Source organism: Panthera onca, chromosome F2 (genome assembly GCF_046562875.1).
Source record: "Panthera onca isolate mPanOnc1 chromosome F2, mPanOnc1 haplotype 2, whole genome shotgun sequence".
In the NCBI taxonomy this organism is placed as follows: domain Eukaryota; kingdom Metazoa; phylum Chordata; class Mammalia; order Carnivora; family Felidae; genus Panthera; species Panthera onca.
Window position 1 is genome coordinate 74220293 of NC_138356.1, and position 24510 is coordinate 74244802.

Here is a 24510-nt window from a genome sequence, read left to right on the forward strand (position 1 = left end):
TGACCCCACCCCCTCTTCCTCTGTTACCTTGGACGACATTCCTTAACCCCTCCCCGCCTGTTTCCTCACCTGGAAAATAAGGATGGGAAGTGCCCCGCCCCCTAAGATCGCAGTCAAGACCCAGGCATGGCGCCTAGCCCGGAGCTGGCGTTGACAAAGCATCATGCTTGTAATAGTAAAAATAAAAATTCTCGCAACAATACCAAGGCTGGGCAAGGTCTCCCCGAACCTCGTTGAATATCTACCACGCTAAAGGATCACATCTTCTCGTTCACGCGTGGGGCCTCCTCAAGCGTTCATCTGCCCCTCCCTACGAGGTCCTCGCGTGCTGTTCGCCTCTGCCCAAGACCGCCTTCTGCTGGTCCTCTGCAAAGCCCACCACTTCTCATCCCGCAATCGTCAGCGCTCAGTCCAGCAGCTTCCCTGAGCATCCCCTATACACGGACCACCGGACTGCAGGACCCCCGGGCGCCACCCCCGGACTCTGGCCCTTCCTGTGCAGCACCCTGACTTATTAGATGCCTGCCTGTTTACTTCTGGCTCCCCCACGGGGCCGTAAGCTCTAGGACAGCAGAGACTGTCTTTGGAATGTGCCAGTGACAGCCTCCCGTGCCCGGTACATAGGAGGTGTTCTACTGATATTTCTGGATAGAGACAGAAAGAATATACGAACGAACGAACGAATGAACGAGCACATGAACGAACGAACGAATGAATGAATTTAACTTTCAGAGATACGTCCATGCGCCAACGAAGATCACAAGGAGTGTTAGTGTCATCAGTTCAGACAGAATCGTGGGAAGGGAAGGGAGGGATTTTACTACCTAGACAGAAGTCGCACCACTCCTTGAAAAAGTGCACGACAGGGGCATAAGGAAAGTCTTCGTTCGGGGATTGAACATGAAGAGGCCAAGAGAGCTACAAAGAGAAAGGGGTACACATTCATTAAACTCCAGGAATATGACCAAAAAATGGAAAGAACTAAAAGGATGAATGAGAGTGTTTAATGAAACACAACAGAAAGGGAGCTCGGGTTGCTGCAGGGTCAGAGGACACGAAATCAGGAGAAGAGCTGGGAGCTCTTTAAAGGCAGATGGACTGGCGGTGCGTGGGCAGGAGAATTAACAGGAGGTGAGACGGGGCACCTTGTCATGAGAAGGAAGGAACACACGAAGGACTAGCCCTTCCTCACCAGAGCCGAAGGTGGAAACAACCCAAATGGCATCAACCGGTGAGTGGGTGAACAGAAATGTGGTCCATGCGGACAATGGAGTATTACTCGGCCGCAAAGAGGAAGGGAATTCTAATACCCGCTACAACACAGATGAGCCCCAAAGACGTTACGCTACGTGAAAGGACACAAGACCACAAGTGATTCCGTTTATACGAAGTATCGAGAATTGGCAAATCTATAGAGACAGAGCGCAGGTTCGCGGGGGCCAGGGCACAGGGTACATTTCTCACTTCCCTGTGAAATGACCACTTAGTGGCCATGAGCTTCCGTTCTGCGGTGATGAGGTTGTCCTGGGGCTCAGCGGTGGTAAGGCCGCATGGCATCGTGAAGTTACCGAGTGCCTCTGAATCAGACACTTGAAATGGCTGAAATGGCGAATTTTAAGTTATGTGTATTTTACCACAAGTAAACAAAGTGGGACGTCGGGCTGTGAGTACATGTCCTGGCCCCTCTGATTACTGTAGTTACTTTGACAAGACTCGCTCTCTGGAAATTTACTCCCTTTTGGATAAATTTCAGGATAACAATCCCTCTTCCTTCACTGGGTTACTGGAAGATCAGATGAGATAGAGCCCACAAAACGGGCCTTAGAAAGAGAGAGGACTGTATTAAAATGCATGCATGTGAATGTTCACTGGCTCCCATTACCAGTATTCATTCATTCACTCACTCAGGCGTTCATTCGTTCCTGCACTCACACCTTGTGGGTGCTGGAGACATAAGGAGGGCCGAACAAACAAAGTTCCTGCCTTGACCGCACATTTAAAAAAATGCAAGTAAATTAACAGTTTGTCAGGTAGAAATCAGAAAGCGCGAAGAGGTGGGAGGAAGTGCTGGGGTAGGGGTAGGCACTGTTTTACATCGGATAGCGGGGCACAGGGGCCTCCGTAATGAAGTGACATGTGACCAGAGGCCCGTAGGAAGTGAGGCAGCCAGCCACGTGGGCACCCAGGGTGATGGTGGTGCAGGCAGAGGGAGGCGTGGGTGCAAAGTCCCGAGGCACCAGTGTGTCTTGAAAAGGCTGGAGAAGTGGAAAGACCCTATACGTGGACCCTGAAGTCAGACGCATGAAGGACAGTGAGCCGAAACCTACAATCCTAAAGAAATGAGGCAGGGACGCAGCCAGGGGAAAAAGTATCTGCTGGAGGTAAAAAAAAAAAAAAAAAAATCTGCGGGGTGTACCCCTGGGTCTCTAAGAGGGGACTGGAAGGCGGGGGGCCACCACCCGCCGCCTGGTGCTTACTGTCACATCAGAGTGATTTGGAAAAAACAAGAAGGAATATAAAAGGACAGCGGCAGTAGGGAAAGCCGAGGGGCCCGTGGTATCAGCGTTAGGAAACAGCAAAGCTCTGACAATTATGTAAACTAGGCCTGAGCGGCAGGGCCAGGGTGGCTCAGTCGGTTGAGCTTTAGAGTCTTGGTTTCAGCTCAGGTGGTGATCTCAAAGTCATGGGCTGGGCGAAGAGCCTGCCTGGGATTCTCTCTCTCCTGTCTCTCTGCCCCTTCCCCCGGTTCATGCGCCCTCCCTCACAAACAGGATTTAAAAAATTAAAAGTGGCTCAGTTGGTTAAGCCTCTGACTTTGGCTCAGGGCAAGATCTCACAGCTCGAGAGTTCGAGCCCTACGTCGGACTCTGTGCTGACAGCTCAGAGCCTGTCGCCTGCTTCTGATTCTGTGTCTCTTTCTACCTCTGCCCCTCCCCTGCTCATGCTCTGTCTCTCTCTCTCTCTCAAAAGTAAATAAACATTTTTAAAAATTAAAATTTAAATTAAATTTAAAAAAGGTTAAAAGTAAATAACTAAACTCTGCCTTCCAAACAGAAAGTCCAAAGTTCGTAGCCTTGGGATTAGGGGTTTATTTACCTCTGCCTTTGTTTTCATTTTCATGCTTTTTAAAATTACGGTAAGTTCTCGGGCTTAAAAAACAAAACAAAACTTCTTCGTTTGGCAAACCAAATTCCATTACAAAATACTTCAGGACTCAAGAGATGGCACTGAGAATGACACCAGAGAAGCCATTAAGTAAACCCATAATAAAATGACTTTACCTATAGACAGCAAGGTCCAGGATGATCTGGTTACGTTTTTCATCATCTTTCAAGGAGAAGTCAAGTCTAAGGAACAATCAATCCGTTGGGGGGAAGAAAAAAAAAAGATGACGTCTTTAGCAATACTGTCCAGGTATCCCACCCCTTATCAAAAGTAAACTTGATAATAAGTATATACTAATCCCCGACGACAAACTTATTCTGGGAGGTGTTATTTAAAACTCTCAACGGAAACCTACAACACACGCATACATTATTTATTTACCTTGCTGAAATGTGAGAATCCTAAGGCAAACTACATACAAAAAAAGTAGCATTGGTGCAGAGATAGAGACATCTGGTGGCTAAAGCTTTCTTTTCGATTTCATTCAAGTTTGTTAGAAGCAAAACTAAAACGCTGGGATTGCTTATGGGGAAGAAAATGTCATATCTGCCTCCCTCACCCAGCGTTCTATCCCTTCAGTTTTAAATCGTCCTGTCTTCCTTCTTTCTCCTTGCCATCTTTTTTTTTCTCCTTTCATTGTTGACCTTTGCACCACCTTGGAAAATGCTGAGACCCTGCCCATGATCTATCACCTCCATATAGACGAAGAAACAGAGGTTCAGAGAGGTTGACACAGCTGGGAAGGCGGCCATGCGAGCCTGGAGAGGCAGGATTTCAAAGCCCTACATCTTTCAACTATATCGTACGGCTCGGTCTGAGGTATAACTTCCATAGTGTCAACATACCATTCAGAATTATTTGGCTGATTTATTTTGAGCATTTCACTTGTCATACCATTCTGTAAAGTACATAGTAAAACAATATTAAAGGATGTATGCTAAATCGTTTGGAACAATTTGGCCATCAGCAAGATGTCTGTGTGAGGCCGTCCCTTTTGGTGCTTTCAATGACCCGGCCATGCGGGACTCCTTCAGTTGCTCAAATGACCCATCCCTTTGTGATCTCCTCTCAGGAGCTTTCTTATGTGCCGGTCCCTCTGCCTTGATTGCTCATGCCCCAATTGTCCAGCCAGCCAACTTGAACTCTCTCTTCGCAGATGATTTGAAAGGTAATTTCAGAGAGGTTTTCTACGGTAGAGATTGCTATTCATTCCCTCACGGTCCGCTTCCCCTTTCTCCACAGTAATAGGACCCCTGATTTTAACTAGGAACATGGCCGTGCAGAATAAAGGTGACACTTTCCTGCACCCCCCGCAGCTGGATATAGTCATGATTTAGTTCCCTGAAGGAGAGCATTATATGGCACTCTCCAGGAATTTCCTTAAAGAGAGGGCGCATGTGTCCTTTTCTCCCTCTCTTCTTCTTCCTCCAGTTGGATGGAAGAGACTATGGGAGACCCAGTCATGAACTACAAAGACTACTTAGCAAGCTGCTGCAACTCTCCGGGCAAGTGGGGGATGGCGTTAGTGAGAAGCCGTGGATTCAGGTGATATTGAAGGAAGAAATTATAAGGTCACTGATAACATGACCGAGAGAAGAGTCAAGGATGAATCCAAGGTGGATGCTTGCTACTGAGTTGGAGAACGCTGGGGAACGAGACGGAAAGTGATCGTGGGGATAGAAATTAGGACTTCTGTTTCTGTCACGGTAAGTTTATAATACCTATCTTATAATCCCATGGCGAGGACAAATAGCTCATTAAACATCCAAGCCTTGAGTTCAGGGAAGAGGTTGGATCTGGTTGTAATGTACAGATGGTGTTTAAAGCCATGGAATTTGGTGAGAGCGTCACAGAGTCAACGTGAAACAAGAAGGCAGCTGAGGAGTTGGCCACCACTTAGGTACATCACAAAGAGAATCTGGCAAAGCCTATGAAGACGAGCAGGTAATAAGGTCAAAGAATCTGAAGCAAAGGGAAGAAATTGCTTTAAGAAGGAAGATGATGATCGGTTTGGTCAAATTTGCTGGGTCAAGTACATAGGGCCTGAGATTTTAAATGATGTGACTGAACATAGGGATAATGTGACCACGGAACACAAAAATGGTGTGACCGTGGAACACAGAGATGATGAGAACACAGAACATGGAGATGATGTGACCATGGAACATGGACATGATGTGACCATGGAACACGGAGATGATATGACCACGGAACATGGGGATGATGTGAGCACAGAACACAGAGATGATGTAAACAGAAAACATAGATGTGAGGTGAACAGAGAACAGAGAGCTGATGTGAACATATAGAAATGATGTAACTACAAAAGTTTTATGTGACAGGATATGCAGACATGGTTTTAAGAAGGAAAGCGAAGTAGGGAACTGGTGACCGAGTCCAGGCATCTCCATGAGGAACAGCAGCTATAAAGAGGGGCAGAGAAATAGGGCTGACGCTGCAAGGGAAACTAGAGAAAGGGACCTTTCTTATTTTTTTTTAAGACGGACAATATCAGGGCACCTGGGTGGCTCAGTCGGTTAAGCATCTGACTCTTGGTGTCGGCTCAGGTCGTGATCTCACGGTTCGTGAGTTTGAGCCCCAAGTCGTGCTGGACGCCGCTGGTGTGGAGCCTGCTTGGGATTCTCTCTCTCTTGTGACTCCCCTGCTCGTGGTCTCTCTCTCTCTCTCTCTCTCTAAATAAATAAATAAAACTTTAGAAAAAGATACACGACGTCACGACACTCGTATACTGATGAGAGCAATTTGGTAGGAGGGAGGGAAGTGATCCGGAAGAGAAGGAATCATTGCAGAAGCAAGTCCTCTACAGGAAGAGGCTCGGGATCAGTCGACCAGCAGAGAGAGTCACTCTATAGGGGAAGTCCACCCATTGAAGCAGGAGGCAAGAGAGTATGTGGACAGGTCCAGGGACACTGGTAAATTGGATGGGAAAACTTCTGATTGCTTCTGTTTATGGAGTAAGAAACAAGGTCCCAGTCAGGACCACAGAATGGAAGTAAGAAGGCAGCAAGCAGTGTGAAAGCAGGCTACGGGAAATCAGAGGAGTGAATTACCCGAGAAAGTACAACATGATTGCCGGAAGTCCGCTAGAGATCTACGGTGGTAAATTTACGGTAAGACCGGCAGGCAGAGTTGAATGTTTTCTTCCAGCCTCACGAGGGCAAGTCCAGCGACGGATGGCATGGTAGATTTACATAGGGGTGAGGTTACGAGAGAGGACGCGGGAAGGAAAGAGGGACAAGGGACTTGAAGGTCCACGTCAAGGACGAATCTCTGAGACGAACCATAAAAGCACAGCGGAGTGACAGAAGATAAGAACACGAGGGGAGGGGGGAGGCAGGCAGAAAACCAGCAGACTGAACAGATTCCTGTTCTTAATGGGGCTTCTGATTGTTGGGAGTGCAGGGCGCTCCCCGGGAGCACAGGAGGCGGTGCCCGGTGGGACACTCGAGGGAAGATTCTGGAGGCGGAAGAGATATAGAAGATGGCAGATATGAGACTAAGAGCGGATTATGTGGCTGGCTGAGGGAGGGAACCATGGCAGGGAGTGAGACAGTGGGGCAGGGGAAAAAGCAAGGCTTTGGTGGATTGTCTACAAGTAGGACAAAGTCACATGACCAGTGATGGGAGGAGAGGCAGAGGAGGCAGAGAGAGAGAGAGAGACACTTGTCCGGGTGGGGGGTGAGGTGGGGGGGGGGGGTGAACATGGTCTTCTGCAGTGAGTGGGGCAGAGGGCGAGCGTGAGGGCTGGGCAGGGCTAAGCGCACGACCGCAATAAGGACAGAGGTGGTATTATCTAGATGGCCCCGGCTCCAAGGGGGCAGGGAACTTTTAGGGAAAGGGAAGAAAAATGGTCTGAGAGTGGCTACCGGGTTCAACTTTCCTCGTGGTGTATGTACGTGGCGAGGGAGAATACGGAGGGCAGCCGTGGAAGCAGAACCCTGAGTTTCCCTTAGTGAAAGAAGATAAAAGGGACGTTGAGAGAGAAGGTTGAGGATCGAGGCTTTGCTGACCAACACATACTCCAGAGGGCACAGAGGCAGGGAAGGAGGGGTCGGCAGCGGGGAAGAGAATGAGGTGTACAGAGCCACAGGGGACAAAGTTTCTGGTGGTGACGGGTGACCCAGGAGGGCAAGGAAGGGCGATGACGGCAGGATGGAAGGTGGTAGGAGGAGGTGATGGGTGTTCAGTTCTTCACAGAACCCCCCTCAATACGGTTAGCAGGAGGGGCAGGTAACGTGGGCAGTGTGGTGGGGGGAGAGGTGGTCTCACCAGGGGCCCAGAGGGCTCTGAGGGTCTCCCTTAAGCCCCTGCTATAGGCTGAGAGACAATCTTCCCACTAGATTTCTGAGCTCAGTGAATGCAGACACCGGTCATCTTCACTGCCATATCCTCATGCTTAGTATCGTGTCTCAGGCTACGTTAATTTCTGCAGGAGAGAGAAGGGCTGTGTGTGTGAGGGGCTGGTAGATATGAACTTGATCACGGAAGTCACTAGAGCTGGGTTAGCACGAGCAGGTCAGTCACACCATCTATGAGCTACGTGGCCTTGGACAAGCCACTCTACGTCCCCCAGGCTCAGGCTTTGAACCTCTGAGAAGGAAATACCGCCTGGCATGTAAGATTGCCACGCAGATGGAAAACACGACGCCTGGAAATGATCAGGACGGTCTCTTTATCCTGGTCCTGGTGTCGAAAACGAAGTACTGAAAAGAAACAGGCTTTGAGCAATGAAATGAAGCCAACAAGATTTAGTCCAAAGGCTTTTTGGTCGGTATTTTGGCTATCAATGGCCTTTTTTGGTTTTTTAAATTTTGCCTGCTTTCTAGTTTTAGATTTTAAGACAGCCAGATAGGGCGGCCATCATTACACTTGAGCATTTCCAGGTCGAATATTTTCCCTCTCTCATTAACGTCCCTGAAGGATCGCCATCAGTTTCTTTCCTCAGCTCTCACGTGCTTTGTAGATGCGTCCCAGAGCGTCCAGTTGAGGGACACATAGGAAAGGTACCAATACTCTCAGCCAGCTTGTTCGTGTGGCGCTTTACAAGTTAATAGACATAACAATAATGCACGTGGAATTTTCAGGCAGAAAAGCGTATAGGGCCCAAAGTTTCCGCGGATACATAACTAAGATTCCCATATGTCAAGATCATTTTCTGAATGCCAAGAAAATGAAATATAACGTTATGCACTCGAAAACATCAGAGATGTTCTACTCTCAACTATGCGCAAAATGACATTCTTATCGGGCTCCTCGAGCTTGTGAAGAATGCGATATATTCTCCGCGAAGCAAACCCGCAACGGAAACCATCATCAGGACCACCCCCATGCGCTTGACTTCTTCAAGCCTCTCTTTGGCCTCACGTACTTGGGGTCATTCACATTCAACGCTTTTCCATCTTCAGTGATCAAAATCCTGGGTGGTTTCACTTTCTTCTTCTTTCCACTTGAGATGGGAGCAAAGGGCAGTGGGGAGAGAGAAAAACAACGTAAAAGGAATATTTTTGTGACACAGTTTAAGAAAAATCGATCAGGCATTTGTGAATACATGAATAATTCACCGTTATGAAGTCCATTCTGTTACTCCTATGCTGGGAATTGACAGGGCAGATTTCTTTATGATCGTTATCTATATCTTTAAGGCAAAAATGTGACCTAGACAATTTGGCGGTTAATTCAAAAGGGGGAAAAAAACACTCTTTTTCATGAAATATCCATGAATATTTAAATTCATCTATTTTATGCATGATTTACCCAGATAACTGTCGATTCTCCATTGGCGGATACAGCCTCTGCTTTAGTTAAAGTTTTAATTTTTAGGGGTGCCTGGGTGGCTCAGTCAGTTGAGCATCTGACTGTTGACTTTGGCTCATGTCATGGTCTCATGGTTCATGAGATTGAACCCTTCGTGGCTGTCAGCACAGAGCCTGCTTGGGATTTTCTCTCTCTCTCTCTCTTTCTCTCCCTGCCCCCCCTCTCTCCCAAAACAAATAAATGAACTTTTAAAAAAATTATCATTTTTAAAATGCCAAGTAGATTCGACTCTATAGAAATAAAAATACCAGTACATGAGATTCTACATAAACAAATGTCTATCACAGAATTACTCATAGTGGCAAAACTCTGGAACTATGAGGAAAACCCATCAACGGAGGAGTCAGTGGCCTAACTATATTCATGCTATGAAATATTTTGCGGTTGTTAAAAACACGTATCTGCTCTTTACCTCACTGGTCTAAAAAGTGGTAGAAAATGTTGATGGAGGAAAAGAAACAGTGCAGATAGGAAAGACTCATGAGATAACATGAAAAATGTAGAGCGTAGTCCTAGCTATTTAAACATCAGTGAAGATCTATAAAAACCTAAAAAGGCCTGTATGGACAAGCTCTACAAAACCACATAGAGGAATGTGTGTAGATGACAGAACTGTAGGCAAGTCTTTGCCTTGGATTTCCATTCTTCTAATCCTGATTTTGGATAGTGAACTGTATATGAAAATGTAAATTTATTCACATTTTGCTGCATTTGAAGCTGGTTCTGCTGGTCCAGGTAAGTTAATGTGTCCACGTACCACATTAGTCTCCATGACGAGGACAATCCAGGGGCATCCTCCAGAAGGGGCAAACATCGCAGGGACCCATGGGACTGGGAACACCACTGTGCACTTGCACAGAGTGGCTTGGTCTTCTATCCAACCCAGCTGTATTTTTTTTTAGGCTATCAGGGAGAGGAATTTTTTTTCCTGGTTTCAGGCTCAATACAATGTATTATACGATACACTGTACTATCTGTACATTTCATGCATGCATACATATAGACATATATTGCATATACATGGCTGTATATGTGTACATATGTTGGAAATACAATACATATTATATAAAAACATGTAGAATTTCCATTGCAGAAGGTTCTTAAGTCTGCAGAGTACTTTACATTTATTGGCTCCTATGATTCTCTCAACCACACAGTGGAGTAGGGAAGGCAGGAAGAGAATCCCTGTTTAACAGACGAGGAAGGAGTTGAGGAGAAGTTGGGTATTTGCCAACATCGCACAGAGAGTAAGCAGCAGAGTCGCCACATGGACCCACATTTTCTGATGTTTTCTGATGCTCTTCCCAAAGCACTGGGTGGCCTCACCGTATACAGACCGCCAAATTTTACAAACAAGCATTTTGGATAAAATTCAATTCTCGTTTTTGTACCTCCCTATCTAGCTACTGAATAAAATTGTATGAAAGCAGCAGAGATTGCTAATGGTTGTGTTCACTCTTTCAGTTTATTGCTCGCAGGTGACAATCACAGGGAAAGACACTGGGCTTCGCGCCTGTAACTGCCATGCAGACGACGGTATTTCAGAGCTAAGTGATCCCATCCCCAAGCACATGAATTGTAAGCATTTCCGTAAGTGATACATTTTACGTACTAGATTTGAGCGATGACATGAAATGGAATGACACCGAGTCGAGCTTTTAAAAAGCTTCCCTGACAATCAGAGCATAAGCGTTCGAGCTTCTAACAAATCGTCAAGTTCGATCTAAACAGTTTCAGAAGTGAAAGCGTGCTGTTGAATGTCCAAGACGGTTGTACTGGGAAAACAATGCCTCATAAGACTGCTTTCTAATTTTGCAAATTATGAGACACAACGGAACTTATTCGTCCCGCAAAGTGGCCTTTCCCTCGGTGCCATGATAATCAGTATCTCCAACCCGGGACATCCCTACTGCTTGATTCATTGAAAGTTGTTAAAAAAAAAAAAATTAAAGACATCCAGAAGCACTATCAACAATAGCCAAAGGATGGAAAGAGCCCAAATGTCCATCGATGGATGAATGGATAAAGAAGATGTGGTGTATATATACAATGGAGTATTACTCGGCAATCAAAAAGAATGAAATCTTGCCATTTGCAACTACGTGGATGGAACTGGAGGGTATTATGCTAAGTGAAATTAGTCAGAGAAAGACAAAAATCATATGACTTCACTCCTATGAGGACTTTACGAGACAAAACAGATGAACATAAGGGAAGGGAAACGAAAATAATATGAAAACAGGGAGGGGGACAAAACAGAAGAGACTCATAAATATGGAGAACAAACTGAGGGTTGCTGGAGGGGTTGTGGGAGGGGGGATGGGCTAAATGGGTAGGGGGCACTGAGGAATCTACTCCTGAAATCACTGTTGCACTAGATGCAACTAATTTGGATGTAAATTAAAAAAATAATAATAATAGGGGCGCCTGGGTGGCTCAGTCAGTTGAGCATCCGACTTCGGCTCAGGTCATGATCTCACAGCTCGTGGGTTCGAGCCCCACATCGGGCTCTGTGCTGACAGCTCAGAGCCTGGAGCCTGTTTCAGATTCTGTGTCTCCCTCTCTCTCTGCCCCTCCCCTGTTCGCATTCTGTCTGTCTCAAGAATAAATAAACATTAGAAAAATTAAAAAAAAAAAAAACTTAAAAAAAATAATAATAAAAATAAAATAAAGGTATCAACAAGGAGAAAAAAAACAGAAAAAAAATTAAAGACATCCAAACAAGACCCTACGTAAAATGCCATAATTCATGACATCCTAAGGAAGGCAGTTTGATATTAACAAATGTCAGTAGACACAATTCAACAGGAAGCTGAACTTAGAAGCCAAGTCAATTAAGTGATGGCTAACAGAGATTGAGCACAGAGAAGGAGTAAACCCTGTGCAATCAAGAAAATACAGTCCATAGCAGGGCATTGCCTCACTGTGGAATACCTTAATTTTTCTTGGTCTTTCCGTTGTTTTTCCATATGCCTAAGTGTTTCCAATCTAGATTCAGGAGTAAACAAAGAGGGCTTGTTCCAGAATTCCAGGTCATCCTCATTGTCCTTGAATCTCTTTTGGTTGTATTCCCCTTCTTGTCCTTCCTGGACATGGTCTTTGTGCTCTACTGAAAACGGGCTAGGAAAGAACAAACAGACACACAGAGCATGTGAAACCAGTACTGGATGTCTGAGTTTCATCCCAAATGCCGCCCCTTCAATCTCTTACACATTTTTCTTGTGTTGTCTTCGTACCTTTGAGTGACAAAACACATCTGAAAGAGAGCCAACGTAAGCCATGCTGGATGAACGTACTGTCCCAAATGGGACAGGCCCTCATCAGCTAACACGGGGCATAGTGCAGTGATCGGATGAGAAGCTCCCAGGCTGGTGGGATGTGAGTCACCTGCGGAGCCGTGTGAAGGGCACAGATGCCTCGACCTGCCACCAGAAAGTCTACTCAGTAGATGTGGGGTTGGGCCCAGGAATCTGTGTTTTATGACAGCTTGCAAGAGGTTCTGATGATCAAACTCAGAGACCACTGGGCCTTCCCAGGCACCCCACTTCCAGTCGGGGCCTCCTCAATTCCTGCCTCCACACTGCTCCCAGAGGAGTCTTTCCAACAGGCAAATTAGATCATATTAGTTCCAGGTTCTTTAATGATGCTCTCTCTCCAAAATTCTCCAGTGGGATATATGAGATTCGAGGTATGGTCTTTTATGGACAACTTCTGATTTCATAGCTTTGTATAGGAACAGTGCTGTGTGCTCTTTTTTTATTCATGTTTTGTGGGTTGTCAAAGAGTTCTATGGTGTCTCTGACATCAAACGGGTATATGACATATTCAACAGTCATTCAACGTGGATTCGAGAAATATTTCTTGAGCATCTCCTCTGTGCCTGGCACCAGAGATCCAAGCCTAGGCAAGACAGACAATTTCTTGACAGTCCTTTCAGGAGATCCTATTCTAGCAGAGCAAAAATGACACCATTCACATAGTAAGCACTGGGGAAGTGTTCCTCACCTCTCCCTGCAACATACACTCTATTTCGAAGTAACATTGCATGAAAAAATCCACATGAAGCCTTGAGTACCAAGCATGGCAAACAGGAAGCGCTCACTGAATGTTACCTTTTGTTATTGTTACTGAAACGAGATAACACAAAAGGCTCATTTAGTTGACCTTCAGATAAGATGCTTTTTGAAGGGATAGACCAAAAGTACTAGAGCATGAGGTTTAAACAATATAAATAGAACAGAGAATAATATCTGCTAACACTTTTTTGCATATTACAAAATGTAACTAGTTTAATAAGCAAAATAATGCAAACTTCTGAAAATGAATACTTTGCCATATAGCTACAGTTCTCTATGGTGTTGAAAAGGCAATCTATTAAGGGGATTTATAATATCCTATCACATCCTAGGTAATCATCACTGAAATAATTGGTTCCATTTCCAGTTAAAAAAAAAGAAGAATTTGTTTTTGGGGGCGCCTCGGGTGGCTCAGTCTGTTAAGCGTCTGACTTCGGTTCAGGTCATGATCTCGCGATTTGTGGGTTTGAGCCCCACGCCGGGCTCTGTGCTGACAGCTCAGAGCCTGGAGCCTGCTTCGGATTCTGTGTCTCCCTCTCGTTCTGCCCCTCTGCCCCTCCTCCACTCACACTCTGTCTCTCTCAAAAATAAACATTAAAAAAAAAATTAAAAGGATTGTTTTTTGCTGGAAAGTGACTAAAGGGTTCACTTTTCTATTCTGTAAAATGTAAATAGATAATAATACACATAAACATCATTGCGCTTAATAAAAACTATAGAAACATCAGCTAAATAACTTAAGTCTCCGAAGGCAAAATGTATGGAAATGTGAGCAGCCAGGTGACAAAACAGACTGATCTCATCAGGATACAAACAAACAATGGGCTCTTCAGCCACTTCCTTCACATCTGTGCTCTCAGAACTCTCTTCCCACTCGTGAGCACATCCCACAGCCCTATGGTCCCTTTTAGAAGAGACCCATCTCCGCTAACACTCATTTTCGGGTATTAGAGGCCTACAATTTAATTTATTTTATTTTATTTTATTTTATTATTTTTTTTTTTTAATTTTTTTTTTTTCAACGTTTTTTATTTATTTTGGGACAGAGAGAGACAGAGCATGAACGGGGGAGGGTCAGAGAGAGAGGGAGACACAGAATCGGAAACAGGCTCCAGGCTCCGAGCCATCAGCCCAGAGCCTGACGCGGGGCTCGAACTCATGGACCGCGAGATCGTGACCTGGCTGAAGTCGGACGCTTAACCGACTGCGCCACCCAGGCGCCCCTTAATTTATTTTATTTTAGACAGAGAGGGAGTGAGCGGGGTAGAGAGGAGAGGGAGAGAGGGAGGGAGAGGGAGAATCCCAAGCAGGCTCCACACTCAACGCAGAGCCCGACTCGGAGTTCCATCCCATACCCCGGGACCAGGACCTGAGCTGAAATCAAGAGTCTGATGCTCAACCGACTGAGCCACCCAAAGGCCTACGGTTTAAACAAAACTTCACTTACATCCAAATCGAAGCCCTTGCCCTCCCTCTCCAAACCCCTCACCCCTCACCTAGCTCATGACTGGGCTGTGCACGGGGAGAGGGGCACGGGCTACGCCAACCCCCCTTCGCTCATCTACTCCTTCCCTCTGTATCCCACCTCGCTGGCTTCTTCAGGTCCCCCCGACTTCAGAAATTTGGGCCTGGGACAATGGATGGGGAGAAGGAGGCAAACATCTCATCTGACACTGATACTCTTACACCTTGGCACCTGGCTCCCTTTCTAGGGCCGATGCCCAGTTACCGGTTTTGTCTTCTGAGCACATTTATTGGTTCTCAGAGACATTACAATGGCCTTCCAAGTACACCGTTCCCTATCAGAGCGATCAACATACTACCCGGCTGGTCATTTATGACAACTCAGCTTGGGCCACTGACAGTCCACCCCACGGTCCCTCACTGCCGCTACTCACTTGGACAGTATCCTTTCAAAGAGAGCCAAGTGCAGTTCCTTCTGCCATGTGTACTTGGCCCACAGGGTATTCCCAAATCCTCGACATGACAGATGCGTGAGGCGTGAGTTGATTCCGTTGACGCCCACTCTCCTGACACTCCTGCTCTAGGCTATTCCAGGACACATCACATCATTTCAAGTCTCCAGGCTGGAAGCAGGTTGCCTCTAGTCAAGGGGTGACATGACTGTCTCCCCTTCTTGCAGTCGCCCCCTACATCTTTATGGCATTTCTTCTTGCAGCGTTAAAAGGGGAGTGGCTCCCTACTCCTTTCTGACTAAACGGATGATTCACTATTTTGATGACTGTCCGCCAGAATGTCTGGGTGTCTGTGCAAATAGGCTGAATGCAGTCATGGGAGGAACGGAAGGACCAGTCGGTCCTGTGGAGAAGTAACAGGGCAAGAAACCAACACAGCCGTGTGCTTCTACTCAATGCAAGCAACAGCCTGCCGTCAACATTTGTCAACTTGTGTGAAGCAAGAATAGTAGATGATCCCCAACACATTTTATGTGCCTATTATAACTGTGACACAAAACACTGGGAAAAATGCAGTGAAAAAAAGAATATTACAGCATAAACTCACGAACGTAGGTTTAAATATTATAAATAAAATATTAGAAAAATGAATGCAGAAATCTATTACAAATATATCACAGACAAAGTGAGTTTCTTCTGAAAATTCAAGGATGGCTTAATATTGGGAAATATATTAATGTGACTCAACACATTAATAAACAAACATGATTATCACAATAGACGCAAAAAAAAAAAAAAAAAGCATTTCATAAGATCCAGCATCTGTGATGATAAGAGCTCTTCATCAACTTGGAATCAAAGGAAATTCACTTAACTCTACCAAGACCCCACAGCAAATGTGTTACTTACTGATGAGAAATTGGAAACCTTCCTTTTAAAGTCAGAACCAGATACAGATTCTCACTCTTACTGCTGCCATTTCGCCCTCTACTGGGGCCTTAGCAGGCACCATAAAAATTACAAAGCAGAAGCCTAAGGATTGGAAATTCTTTAAAAGTTGCCATTTATTTAAAAAAAAAAAAAGTGTTTTTCCACATAGAAAACACGGGATCCGGGGCGCCTGGGTGGCTCAGTGGGTTGAGCGACTGACTTCAGTTCAGGTCATGAACTCACAGCTCGTGAGTTCGAGCCCCGCATCAGGCTCTGTGCTGACAGCTCGGAGCCTGGAGCCTGCTTTGAATTTTGTGTCTCCCTCTCTCTCTGCCCCTAACCCACTCGCATTCAGTCTCTGTCTCTCTCAAAAATAAATAAACATTAAAAAAAAAAAAGAAAGAAAAAACACAGGATCATCTACACACTATGGCACCTTTTTAAAAAGGTCAGCAAGATTGCTTAATACAATATCAGTATATTCGCCTCTTTATCCAACAGCAAGAACCAATTACAAGAGTATTTTAAAAATGCCATTATACAAGACACTTAGAGATAAATCTAATAAAAGAAAACCTTTATAGAGAAAAATTATAGAACCTTATTGAAGGACTCAGAAGAAGGTCTAAATAAATAGAGAAAGCTATTCCACAGTTCAGCAAGGAAAGAATCAAAGTCATGAAGATGTCAACTTTCTCCTAATTAACATATAAATTGAACGCAATTTCAATCAAAATTACACTAGGGATTTTTTAGGGAATTTGAATAGCAGATTGTAAACTCCTAACAGAAAAGTAAAGAGCTAAGAACAGCCGAGATAAATCTGAAACATGGGAATACCTCCTACCAAATATCAAGATTTACCATAAATCGACAGATTAAAACCACATGAAGGTACATCCACGGAGCAGTCCAGGGAGCCCAGAAATGGACACATGAGTACGCGTGTAAAGGGTATATGGTAAGGGTAGTGTTACAGATCAGGAGAAGAGCACCTTAATAATGGAGCAGACAATCAGCTACCCGTATGGGAAATGACAGCTTAATTCCACACACACAGATAGGACACTGGAGTAATGAAACGTTTCCTAAATGAAAAATTTCATAAGTGAGACCAAAAAATACAAAAACAAACTTGACTGTATTACTATTTTTTAATTCTATAAAGCAGAAGCACTTATTAAAATTAAAGATAAGTCAAAGGCTGGAAAAAGATATTTGCAAAGCACATAACACTAAAGAATCTGCATCCAGAATATGAAATAACTGTAAGTCAATAAGAAAAAAACTTAACTTATTTAAGGTAGGCAGAGGGCCTGAAGAGTATATGAACAGCCAATACAAATATGAGAAGACACTTAAGATACTGAAACTCACCGGTAATTCTAGGAATACAAATTAAATATTAGGTGTTACTTAACAAACAACTTGATTGGTCCATGTTTTAAAATATCATATTATTCTGGGGTGCTTGGGTGGCTCAGTCGGTTAAGCATCCGACTTCGGCTCAGGTAATGATCTCACAGTTTGTGAGTTGGAGCCCTACGTTGGGCTCTGTGCTAACAGCTCAGAGCCTGGAGCCAGCTCTGAGGGCCATGCAGGTTGTTAGAGCTGGTGCACATCTGATTGGTCAGGGCCAACGAGTCACTAGCTGTTAAATATTTTGAACATCACCTCTGGGATAATCTGTGATTTGTTCATCCAATGGAATGTTATTACAGAGTCAGAATGAATGAACTAGTTCCACCTGTCTTTATACGCAAAAATCTCAACAACATAACATTGAATACAAAGCAAAGTTGTAGAAAGATATTGTTTGTGCTAAACGCACACACACGCACACACACACAGCCACTCTTGTTCAAGGAGGCATAATTATATCACAAATATATCTAAAATATGGATGGGATCACATATACCAAATACACACTTAACTTTCAGGATGGCGGACCCACTGAAGAGGAAAGAAGGGGAGAGCCTCTCAGTGATGTTGTATCTTTTGATCATTTTAAAAAAGATACAGAGTATAAATGCAAACTACTGATATTTATTGAATCTGGGTGGAACTATTGTGTCTATTGATTTTTTAAATATTTATGCATGCTTGAAATATAATTATTATTTTCTCAAGATTAAGAGATTCTGTTTTCAAACTATTTAAAGCTTTCACCATATGGAATCAAATCAACTGACTGTGGCTGTAATTCACTTAAAATAAACAAGTGTGAAAAATTCTGGCTTGTAAAAAAAAGACCAATTTAGAGGCTTATTAATCACATTAAAATGTATTCATTATATAATTCACAAAACAGAATATTTTATGATGCAATCAAAATTATTTGATTTATAATAATGTGATTTACATTTAACTTTTCTGAAATACCCGTTAACTCATCTTTCCTGTGCATCTTATAGAGATTTGTCTGAGGATAATTTTAGATGCAAAGGAAATTTGGGAAGGAAGGAAAGCCTCAGAGAATTGTCACAAACAATGAGGTGTTCATACTCTTCCCCCCAAAGTCACATCACAATTTATTCTCCAAATCTATCACCTGAAATATGATACTGTGAACACTTTAAGAAGAGAAAAGCTGCTTTTAACTGAAGTTAAGTAGAAAGTAAACCCTTGTAATTTGCGCACAGAGTGGCACTGATGTCTGTGTACCTCTGTCCCTCGAAGACTGAGTGACTTCTCTCCTTGGCCTCATTTTCATCCTCTTCTCGAAGTTTCCTCTGAGCCTCTTCCTTGTCTTTGGCCCGTTTGAGGCAGTAAGCTTCCTCTTGCTCTCTGATTTGTTGTTCAATGACTGGAAAGTTCTGCAAGGCCTGAATCCTTTCTGAACGCTCGATTTCTTTACCGTCCAACCACTTGAATAAAAAACAACCAACATGGTGTATTCAAAAGTCACAATTTGAATCACGTTGACTTTGACTGGAATACTGTAAATTTAGAAATAACAAATAATGCACCTTGGTGATATGGAATTAAAAGCAAAGGAATGAATGGGAAACATCAGAAACTTTGATCTAAATCAATGTCTATTTCATATAATTAACAGAGTTACAGAGTATCTTTATGGGTAAAGTAATAAGTATGTTGTCTGTTGAAACCAATTATTAGTGACAAGCTCTCAAAATCTATTGATTTTATACCTGCTCACTATATAAAGAACATCAAAGCTTCAGGTCAGACCACAGCTCCAAAGCGTAACGGTGCCACCTCGAAATGCTCTCTACAAAAAGGGGTCTTGTATATTAGACAGAGTTGGGCTCCAATACGAATGGGCCCATTTTCTACCCTCGACAACAAGATGCACCCAGTAGGTTGTCAATTGTTATGGTCACTGTTTATACCTGGTATTTTCAAGGTGATTTTCCAAGCTGAAACACTAAAATAAAAACACCAATTAAGGGGCGCCTGGGTGGCGCAGTCGGTTAAGCGTCCGACTTCAGCCAGGTCACGATCTCGCGGTCTGTGAGTTCGAGCCCCGCGTCAGGCTCTGGGCTGATGGCTCGGAGCCTGGAGCCTGTTTCCGATTCTGTGTCTCCCTCTCTCTCTGCCCCTCCCCCGTTCATGCTCTGTCTCTCTCTGTCCCAAAAATAAAAAAAAAAAAAAAAAAAAAAAAAAAAAAAAAAAAAAAAAAAAAAACACCAATTAAAATGTGAAGTGTCAAAGCTACTAGTTTGAAGACACCTATGTATTTTGCCCAGCCCCACTGTATAAAAAGAGGTAAGGCATTAGAAATGCAAGGTAGGCTGTATAATGGCCCCTCAAGAATGTTCACCTTCTCATCCCTGTGAATGTTACCTCCCATGGCAAAAGGGTCTTGGTAGATGTGGTTAAGTTAAGGGAGTTAAGATGGAGAGATCATCCTGGATTATCGGGATGGGCCCGGTGGAACCACAACGGTCCTCATAAGGGAAAGAAGAAGGCAGACGTGGCAGGGTCAGAATCGGGGAGAGATCAGAGGAAGCCACCACTGCCGGCTTTGAGGCTGGAGGCAAGGGCCACAAGCTCACACATGCAGGCAGCCTGCGGAAGCTCAACGTGCAGGGAAAGGAGTTCTCCCGGAGGGAGGGCGGCCCAAGGCACGCAGCCTTGCCAACACCTGAACATCAGACTCCTGACTCCGGGACTGTAGCGGCAAACATCTGTGTTGTCTTAAGCCACCACGTTTGTGGTAATTCACGACCACAGCAACAGGAAACTAATGCACAAGGAAAAACACACGAAGCTTGGGTAAAACAGAAATCTAACAAATTACCGGGATCGGTAAAATCATAAACCAAGATCACAATGCTGACATTTGGAAAAAGAATTTAAAATATGCTTTGGACACAAGGACCCATGTGGCTGTTGTGGATGGGCTGCCGGTGTCGGGCACGTGCCCGACAGCTGTCACAAGCTTCTATCTAGCCTGACCGCCACAGCAGCAACCCGGGGCTCGGCTGGGCTGGCCCCTGCACCCTTCCAGGGATGTGGCTCATAGTGCTATGAGCCTGTTTCTGTGCAGGGCCTGTTTCTGTGATATTCTGGTTCTCATCGGTTCATTTTGTTAGTACGTCACTGGATAATGAAGATCAGCTCGGGTTATGTTTGAGCTCATTTATCATTTTATTCTAAATATATGTTCTGGATTCAATTACCTGAGTGACTCATTCTCTTAATCAAAAACATTTCACATTAGAAGAAATGTGCTCCGTTACTCCAGCGATCTCGACTATGCAGGACATGGCAGTCTAAAAACAAACGTCCTCTGAGAATAGAAGAAAATGCCTATGGTGAAGCCAGTGCGTCCGTGCGTTTTCTTGCAGAAGCGTGGGGCCACACGCAGGTCAGAGATTCTTGGAATTACGTGAAAGTTAACATTACTAGTTTAATGTAAGCAGGTATAGGATTTCTCTAGAAACCACCTGTTTTTTCCCCAGGTTCCAAAAATGTTAGCTTAGGGGAGATACAAGATAAGAGATTAGCCACATCGGGTGGAGGTTGTCAGATGAGGTCCCTGGACCAGCAAGCATCAGTGCTGGGGGCTTATCAGAAGTGAAGAATCCTCGGGGCGCCTGGGTGGCTCAGTCGGTTGGGCGTCCGACTTCGGCTCAGGTCATGATCTCGCGGTTTGTGGGTTCGAGCCCCGCGTCCGGCTCTGTGCTGACAGCTCGGAGCCTGGAGCCTGCTTCGAATTCTGTGTCTTCTCTCTCTGCCCTTCCCCCGCTTGTGCTCTCTCTCCCTCTCTCTCTCTCAAAAATAAATAAATGTTAAAAAAAAAGAAAAAAAGGAAAAAGAAAGAATCCTGTGTGCCACATCAGACCTAAAAATCAGAAACTCTGGGGTGGGGCCCAGCAAACACCACCCAAGTATTCCAAAGCATAGCGAAGTTTGAGAACCGCTAACACAGAGAACGTGTTAAGAGAAAGCAATGATAAAAAGAAAATAATTATAAAAGCACAGTAGCTTAAGACAGTGTAATACAGAGGTATGTAGCTGTAGTAATCTCAAAAACTCTTAAGTTTTCAGTCTGCTATTAGTAATGATGAATGCCCTCCACGACTCTAATTTGCATTCCTCAACAAACAGTTTAGGGGCGCCCGGGGGGCTCAGTCAGCTAAGCAGCTGACTCTCGGTTTCAGCTCAGGTCATGATCTCACGGTTCGTGAGTTTGAGCCCTGCATCAGACTGCACACTGACCGTGTGGAGCCTCGTTGGGATTCTCTCTCTTCCCCAATCGTGTGCACTCTCCGTCTCTCTCAAAATAAATATATACACTTAAAAAAGAAAGAAAGAAACAGTTCAGTTAAGCTCTGTTGTGTTCTGAAAGGAGAAATGTATTTAATCTATTCTTCAGGAGTTTATTCAAGCTATCAAAACAACTTTAAAGTGTCGGTAAGTCGAAGGGTTAGTTTCGATTTTCTGGAATCTTCCCTCCTCTAAAACTACCCGTTCCCCGATGATGCCGCGAATGAATCAGGCATCACTGCGGCTGCTTGTTTTCCTTTTTCCGAGGTTTCTGCACCATTAAAATAAGCGTACCTTTAACTGCTGTAGTGTGGCCACCACGAACTGCCTGTAGCCGTCAAAGTCAGCACACGGGTTACCCATGAGAAAGAGCTCCTTCAGGTGGATATTGTGCCCAAGCGTTTTAACGCTGCTCAGCTCTCCAATGAAGTTTACAGTCAGGTCGAGTTTTGTCAGCCCTTCACATCCTGTTGAAAGGAGTGGAAAGAACACAAAGCAAAAAAAAAAAAAAATCACACTGGTAATAAAATGTGTGTAACAGTTCATAGCAGAGACAACGGTTGGAATAGTTTAAGTCCGCAGATTAAGTGCATCACCCAACAAGTGGGTGTTCAGAAACAGCACCTCAAAGGGTTAGCTCTAACTCCTGTCTCAATCTGCATTTCCCTTTTGTCCCTGCGGCCAGGGGAAATCACTTTCCCTGGTCATATCTGCGAGGCCAGGGGGGAAATCACTTTCCCTGCCCATATCTGCGAGTCCCGGGCTGGTAAACATGTGCATTTGGTCACCATGTGGTGTGAAGAAAGCCAAGTACCAGCTGCTGCCAGGGAGCACCCGACATCAGGACGAAGATCCCTCTAGAGAGGACACCATCAACCTGTCTGAGAATTCTTTCAGGTAGGCGGGACGCATCTCGCCCCGAGGGGTGATGGTGGCGGGAGGGTTCCCCAAAAGGAAAAGGCGGTTCACAAACCCCAGGCATCAGAATTAATGTTCACGAAGTCACAGCGAAGACACAGAATGGCTCCCAGGCCACCGGAACGGCATTGAAAGTATCAACAAAGGTAAAGAAGAGTTTGGTCCTCAGGGGAGTAACAGAAAAAGGGGTAGTCGCTGAAGCGGAGCTTGTCATAAATCGGCCCCATCTACCTTCATTAGAGGGACAGCCGGATGCTACGGAGATCTGAAGCAACAGCCTTCACTCAGGTTCCGTGAGAGCTTGGTAGTTAGGAATGCAGCCTGGAGACTTAGGCAGATGGGGGTTCAAGTCCCAGCCCAGCCTCGTCCAGAATTCCATGTTTTCCTCCTATCTAGTCATATCCCAAACCAGAATCTTCCAAATGAGACAGTGCTAGCTCAGGGCTTCCAGATGGATGTAGGATCTCACTCTCCATTCATTCATTCATCCGTCCATTCATCCAGGAGTTACTGGGTACCCACTGTGACCAAGTTAATGAGCCAGGTCTTCAGGATAAAGTGGTTAAAAAAAATCCATGGCATTTCACCTCGTGTATGTTTAATGTAGGGAAAGGAGAAAAAGATGGGCATTCCAGGAAAAGAAGGTACTTGGTGCAAAGGCACCGAGAAGTGAATCTAGAGGAGACAGAACCAGAAGTAGGCAGTGCCCACTGTTACATTATAAACCAGCCTAAATCAATATGTACTGGTTCTTCTTTTTCAATTCCCATTCATTGTTCAGCCCACCGTTCCCGGCTGCCGTCCCCAACATTCTAGTGGGTTTGTTCCTCTACAGGGGACCAAGGACCTTCGTACCGACAAGATTAACGGACCCCTCAATTCATTATGTCACTAGAAAAGTCTGCTGATATGGCCCGATTAACCACAAATTCTCTCCTTTAAACGTTTTTTACAGATTGAGTTTCTTTGTCTTTTTAGCTTTATTTATTTGTTTACGTCTAAGTTTTCCATTGCAGTTAAGTCAATACAGTGATTCAACAATTCCGTCATCACCTGTTGCTCATCACATCAAGTGCATCTCTTGATCAACCATGACTTCTCTTGGAAATGTTTCATCTGTCTTGGAAAAAGTGATACTGCTCTCTCCTTGTTCTCTTTCACGATGCAGTTTCTTCCTCTTGACCCCCATTATAGACTTTTCCACTCCATCAATGGTAATAGAGCCCAGACTTCCATCCTCGACCCAGTATTTTCTCTCCTCATGGCTCTCTTGACGACAACAGTTGCGTTCCTTGGTTTAACCAACCCCAAATTCTGACGAGTCCCAAACAATAACTTTATATCTGACCATCCAACCGAAAGTCATACTCTTATTTCCAAATGCCTGTAAGACATATCCCGTTCGATATGTCTAAAAATGAATTCTCCATTTTTCCTCTCCCTCTCCCCTCCTCAAGACAGCTTTCCTGCCTCCTTGATGTCTAATCCTGTCAACGTCATTGCCATTTTGGTATCAGATGTGTTTGCGGCCGAGAGTCAAGCCAGAGTTAACTTGAGTGCTAACCTAAGTTGTTCCCTTAACCCCTCCATTACATCAGTCACCAAGCCGTACAGATCTCAATGGCCACATTGTCCCACCTACTTCTTGTCCACTGTAATCCTGTGACCAACAGTACAGTTCAGTTTCTTATCCTCCTGTGCATGCAACACGGCATATTTCCTAAATCATCTTTCTATTTTGAAATCAGGAAGGATGGACCAAAAGAAGACAAAGAGTGACATTTCAAAGACTCCCAACAAGTTCAAAAATGTATATGTATTTGATTTTATTGTAATTGTTTCCATGAAGGACCCTCCAAATGTTCATTATGGTTTTCAAAGTGATAAATCTTAATTGTTTTTCTACTTGGCCTAACCATAAGAAATGAAACCC

At 44.5% G+C, this 24510-nt stretch overlaps 1 protein-coding gene across 4 annotated transcripts in view; it reads right to left on the bottom strand.

Moving 5' to 3' along the window:
• DNAAF11 (dynein axonemal assembly factor 11) overlaps window positions 1–24510 on the bottom strand; it is an 83739-nt gene that overhangs the window by 38495 nt on the left and 20734 nt on the right. For 3 of the 4 annotated variants that reach the window (XM_060611350.3, XM_060611353.2, XM_060611354.2), the window contains exons 4-8: window positions 21954–22126; window positions 18588–18790; window positions 11935–12120; window positions 8555–8632; window positions 3282–3347 (exon numbers count right to left, since the gene is read on the bottom strand). In XM_060611350.3, coding sequence (XP_060467333.1) covers window positions 3282–3347; window positions 8555–8632; window positions 11935–12120; window positions 18588–18790; window positions 21954–22126 — 706 coding nt within the window. The remainder of the gene's footprint in view (window positions 1–3281; window positions 3348–8554; window positions 8633–11934; window positions 12121–18587; window positions 18791–21953; window positions 22127–24510) is intronic. The other variant, XM_060611352.3, reaches the window with a different exon arrangement.